A 6,000-nucleotide genomic window follows, 5' to 3' on the forward strand; every position below is an offset into this window, starting at 1 on the left:
TCTTCCCTCTATCAGGCCATCCCCAGAGACGCTCTGACCCAGGATTGGCCCCAGGGACTTCTTTATGCCTTCCCTCCTTTTCCTCTGATCCCTCAGGTGATCCAGAAAGCTACCGCTTTGAGAGCCAAATTGATTCTCATTGCCCCTTACTGGCCTCGACAAGTTTGGTTCCCGTTCCTCCATCATCACCTTTTGGTGCAGCCGTGGCATCTGGACCCAGTGCCAGATCTACTGATTCACCAATCCGGTCAGCTGCACGGTCAATCCCCTCTCTCAACCTCACAGCATGGTTGCTCCACTTCCTTCCTTAGCCAGGCTTCCTTTGATCTCTAACCCTGTTAGAGACATCACACTAAAATCCTCTACCAGGAGGATTTACACAAGCAAATGGTCTTATTGGGCTAAGGCCCAAAATATTGATCCTTTTACTGCCCCTGTTCAGGCAGTTCTGGACTTCTTAGCAGAGATTTTTCATGCAGGCTCCTCTTCTTCCACAGTCAGAGTTCAATTGGCTGCTATTTCTAATTTTCATGTCGGGATAGCAGATCATAATATTATGTCCCATAGGCTCTGCAGGGCCTTCTTGAAAGGAATTTTCCTACTAAAGCCTCCAATCAGGAATCCTCCTCCTCAGTGGGATCTAAATTTAGTGCTGACATCCTTGATTCTTCCCGAGCCAGCTGTTTCTTGTTCCCTGAAATATCTTTCTTGGAAAACTTTATTCCTAGTGGCTATTACATCTGCCAGGAGGGTGTCTGAACTTCATGCTCTTTATTTGATTTTTCACAAAGACAGAGTATCTTTGAGAACTAATCCATCCTTTTACCTAAAGTCGCTTCAAAGAACAATCTGAATCAATCCATTGATCTCCTGTATTTTTCCTAACTATTCAGATAGAGCTGAACAAAAGCTACATTATCTTGTCAACTTAGATATTATTTGGATAGAACAAAAAGTTAGAAAATCTGATCAACTTTTGGATAATAAAAAGGCCTTCCTGTTTCTAAAGTGACTTTGTCCAGATGGCTTTCTTCGGTCATCACTGAAATTTATACACTCAGGGGAAAACAGCTGTGCTCAAAACCTAAAGCACATTCAACTAGGAGTTTAGCTACTTCCACAGCTTTTCAAGCTAGACTTCCTTTTGTACTCCTCACACTTTTGTTTCCCATTACAAATTGGACTTGGCCTCCAGGGACAGAGCCAGTTTTGGCTCTACAGTCCTCAAGAGTTTGTTCCATTGAGCCACCCAGGATAGAGGTGCTAGGGACGCGGTCCCATCAAGACAGAATGAAGATTGACGTTATGTACCTACCATAACGTTCCATGTTAGTTGTCTTCTCTCGCCTTCTTTCTTGTGACCCTCCCTCCTTCCCCCTGGCCTGGACAGACCTTGTATAAGAAACTATTATACTAAGGACCATTCAGACCTGGTCCTTTTTCCATCTGTAAGTTTCTTCTTCCTTTGGGAAGTATTTTTGCTTGGGGTACTTACCGCTTGCATCATGGGATATGGAGACAACTAACATGGAACGTTATGGTAGGTACATAACTTCTTATTACTAAACATAGAGATAAAACTCAAACTATATGTTACATTTAACTTGTTAACTCCCAGCATCTCATTCAAGGATGTATTAATTCCATTATTAAGTATAGGGATGAAATGCCCACTAGCTCTCTTATTTTGGACTTCTTTTATTAAGTTGTTTACCATTCTTTTGGGGTATTCTCTTTTTATAAACATAATTTCTAAATTCCTACATTCTGTCAGAAATTTTACATCCAAAGAAATCATCCTGTCTGCCCTCACTAATTGGCCCTTTACGACCGATTTCTTCTAGGGTAAGGAGTGGGCACTTGGAAAAATGTAGGAAAGAATTACAATAAGTTTTTCTAAAAATATTAGCAATATATTTGTTGTTACTTACATGCTGGGAGTTGACAAGTTAAATGTAACATATAGTTTGAGTTTTATCTCTATGCTTAGTAATGATTCTTTCATGATTAAAAAAATATATTAATTAAAAAAGGGGCCTTAGTTAAAAAACTTGCCTACATGCTAATTAGAGAAACGCCAGATCACCTAAGATGTACTTTTCTGGTGGATAAAATGCAAATAGAGATGAGAAAGACATGCATACTCTACACTGAAGAAACCACAGTCAAGAATGTAACCATAGAACCAAGCGCTGTAAGATGGCAGTGACGCTCACTGCAGTACTTTGGGCAGGTTGTGTGTAAAAGTAACTGATTATTTCCAGTCAAAAACAGTCACTTGCTGTGTGTAAGGCTAGTGTTTGACTGTGATGGAAAATAAAAATAAGGTAAGGCTAGATAGTTACTCTTGGTACACTTCTTCCCCCACCCCACCACAAACGTGCATAAGCCAGAGCAACAAATATTGTATGCTAATTTTATCAGATGCAGTACAGTGTGTGTGTCACTGCTCCTCCAAAGCCACTTTAGTAACTATATAAATATGATAGCATAACAAGGTTAAGTCTCTTTTACACCCAGGTGGTCTCTTTTCCCATCAATTACAGCCATTTTATTGACCATATACTTGCACCTGAGATGTATGGTTATGATTTTAAAGACATTGCCACAGAACAACGCTCCATTTTGCTTTTCACAAGCACATACCAGTCATGTAAAGTTGGATTAATGTCTGTATAACTTAGAACAGCAGGATCAGTAATTTTCATCCACAAACAGTCCCCATGCCCAGTAGTTATAGAATTTTGTTGACTGAATACACCTAAAATATCTGAAAGTAATAAAAATATTTACTATAGTAATTTATTTCATCTTTGCTTCACACACACACACCTAAATTGACCACAGGAAAACACTCTTGTGTACTTCACACAAATACACATTAGTCCTGCAAAGCCAGAATAATGACTGCTTAGCATTGGCAGACAACAGTACGCTAGTCACTTTTGTCCATAGATGTCTGTTGTGTCCGGCAATTACAGGGGCTTTGTGTACACCTTTTATGTCTCATAATAATTTATTTTAGCTCTGTTAAAATACTCAGTTTCTTATGGTAGCTAAAGCAGAAGGAAAATATTGTTATACTGCATTTCTGTTTCAGTAGTTCACTGTTACAACTAACATTTCATTCTAGTTTAACAGTAATTCTCTTCCTATTGATTTACATTTAAATGTATCATCTTTCCTAGATAAATGAATTTGATGCCTGCAGTCTGCTTTTTAATAGGACCATTAGAACTCCTCTCAGCTTTAAGCCTAAAATGAATAATGCTCCTCCATAACCAGGTGCATTTGAGAAGGATGCATATTTGTTTGCGTACCAGGGTCTTAAAAAAGCTTACTTGCTACACTCTGCTTGAGCTACACTCCAACGGCAATTTCCTCTTACAGGGCCCCCATAAATCCTAACAGTGCTGTTGTAGTAATTACCTTCCATCATTCAAGGTTTTTCAGTTTTCTGCTTTGTTCCACCCATGGAAGTAGACAGTGAGTTACAGTACATCACATAACCTTTGAGGTTCTATATTTCAGTGCATAGATCATGGGTGGAACAAGCAGGAAGCTCAGAAATAAACTGTGCATTGTTTTCTTTATTGGGTGCTCCAGCCACAGCTAATTCCAATAGGGTCTCTTTGGCAGAAGTATGTTTTAGTAAAGAGAAAAATAAGAGAGATGTCTGGGTCATCTGTGCCTAAGGTTGGCCATGGTTGTGAGGCCCCCTGAGGGAGCAGGGCCCCTATTGAACCTAGGTCTACTTGGTCCAAGCCAGCCCTGGGTGTATAATAGTACCTCTGACTTCTGAATAACATGAGGCTGTGCCAAATGGCTCATCATGAGTGTGTGTGGAGTGAGTTTCTGTTCTGGTCAGTGCTGTCAGCTGATCTAGAAAATGTTTTACAAGACGTGTATGAATTTTATCTGATCTTTATTAAGTTATGGCCTATCTGCCACTATGAACCTATTGTTAACATGAAGCACGTTGTCTCCTTAGCCTCTGCACTTCCCTTATTACTGAACCCCATAGTGTCTAGGGTCAACAACCTTTTGCAGCTCTTCCTACATAAAGTGATTGCGGCTGAGTACTGCTGTGTGTGTAATTTCCATCCTTTAGAGAGCACTGAAACTGCCCATTCTTGCATCTCTCCACTGTCATTGTTGCTCATGTAGTCTGTCAGATGCTCTTTAAATAGCTTGTACTTGTGATGACACAGAGTCTCCCTTGTTTTTTGTCTCCCTCATCACAGTTATGTACTTGTCACTGAGTGACAGTGGACCTTCTGCTTGGTACTGCATCCTGCCCATTTATCCTGTGCTTTTAAACAGTTACATTCTGAGCATTCGAGGCTATTATTCCTATTTTTAATTTTGTTTTAAGAGTTCTGTTTTTTGCGTTATATTTTACTGAGATGATGCATGGTGTAGTGCCTTTACTCTAAGAAATATAAATAAATAAATTTGTTTGGGATTAAAGTCATTATCAATAAGTTGAATTTTTGTGGGTGATGTGAAAAGGCCCCCTTCCTTCAGTCATATTTGTAACAGTAGCTTAGAGATACAGGAAACCATGCCTCAGTGTTGAAGTACTGTTTTTAACTGATGGCTTAACTTGGGCTGTTCTGTAAGGGGACAGGAAATTAAAGCTCGTCAACAGCTATTTTTGTAGTACTTATCTACAGAAATTTTAAGCATTTTCCTGACTCTGCATAAATAAAAGATACTACTAGCTGCTCGCTTTGCATTCAGCTGTTGAATATGCTTCTTTTTGTCTGACTCATATTTTGGAGATATTGCAAAGTTACAGCTGTAGATACATTGCTAATTTCTAGCTAGTGCATGATCTGTGCCAGCAAACTTCCCAAGTACTAGCTCTATGAATGCACCCATAACAAAATGCTAACAAAAGTGTTACATTTAATATTGCTACTTTTTAATTAAATAATTACATTTGACATAGATCTCTGTGAATATTTATGTACATCTGCAAACTGTCATTTTCAGCTATTAAAAGTCACTGATCAGAAGCTAAAATATCTTACTTTTAAGCACTGCTGATAGTGTAGCCAGAGCTCCAAGTGAGGTACTTTTGTAGGTACGTTTTTAACAATGAAGTCCTAAGCATTTGGTCACATATTTTGTCTCTCCCCTTCACAGGATGGCTTGGATAAGTTGCAGTCTAAGATAGCAGCAGCCAAACTACAGTGGGAACAACAAGCAACTACTATACATTTTGAACAAAAGCGCCTACTGTTGGATTTTGGATTGAACCCTCTGGATATATAATGTCTAGTGAACATTTCAGAGATGGACTTTTAGACAGGGTAATGGAGGACATGTTTTTAATAGTGGTGTGTCAACTTCAATCAAAACAGTGATTGTTGCACTAACATGGTTAACAGCAGATGAAAAGAGGCTTGTCTGGGAGAAAAAAAAGGACACAAATAAATGGTACATGTGAAAGGATGACATAGCTGTGTTGTACATGACTGCATGGTTCTACCATCTTTTGCTACATGCCATCATAAGGACCACTGTAAAAATAATTCAATCATGCTAGGTCTTGATGAAACGTCATGCCTTCATATCGGGAAAACAGTAGTATGGACATTCACTGACCCTTGTCCTAAGCTATTTTTGCTATGATCGCTGCTTTTATCAAATTTCAATCATTTCTCTTGAAGATTAGTAGACAGAAGAATTTGTAATGAAATACACTCTCTAGGATTTCTAGGCATTGTGCATGAATAAGAGACAAAAATATGCAATAAAAATAAGGCTAAAATAAATGTAATTTTGTTTTGCACACATTTAATATCATCCAAATCCCTTTAAGGTAAGACATTTTAGAAAATCAAGGCTAAAGTGGCTCAAATTCCTTTAAAAGGCATGCAATAACTGGCTTTAGCTTATTCAGAATCAAAGGAAAGACTGACTGGGTATTCTTTTATTTAGAAATGTTGAGAGTAGTAGAGCAAGCACCAGGGATAGTCATATCAAAACAAT

At 38.6% G+C, this 6,000-nt stretch overlaps 1 protein-coding gene across 1 annotated transcript in view; it reads left to right on the plus strand.

Annotated features, from left to right (window-relative positions):
• Positions 1–5,463, plus strand: part of CCDC153 (coiled-coil domain containing 153) — a 271,504-nt gene extending 266,041 nt beyond the window's left edge. Inside the window, exon 6 of the mRNA XM_044079456.1 lies at positions 5,152–5,463. Coding sequence (XP_043935391.1) covers positions 5,152–5,280 — 129 coding nt within the window. The 3' untranslated portion in view covers positions 5,281–5,463. The remainder of the gene's footprint in view (positions 1–5,151) is intronic.
• The last annotated feature ends 537 nt before the right edge of the window (positions 5,464–6,000 follow it).

Source organism: Protopterus annectens, chromosome 8.part0 (genome assembly GCF_019279795.1).
Source record: "Protopterus annectens isolate FY-2018-M chromosome 8.part0, PAN1.0, whole genome shotgun sequence".
Taxonomy (NCBI): domain Eukaryota; kingdom Metazoa; phylum Chordata; order Ceratodontiformes; family Protopteridae; genus Protopterus; species Protopterus annectens.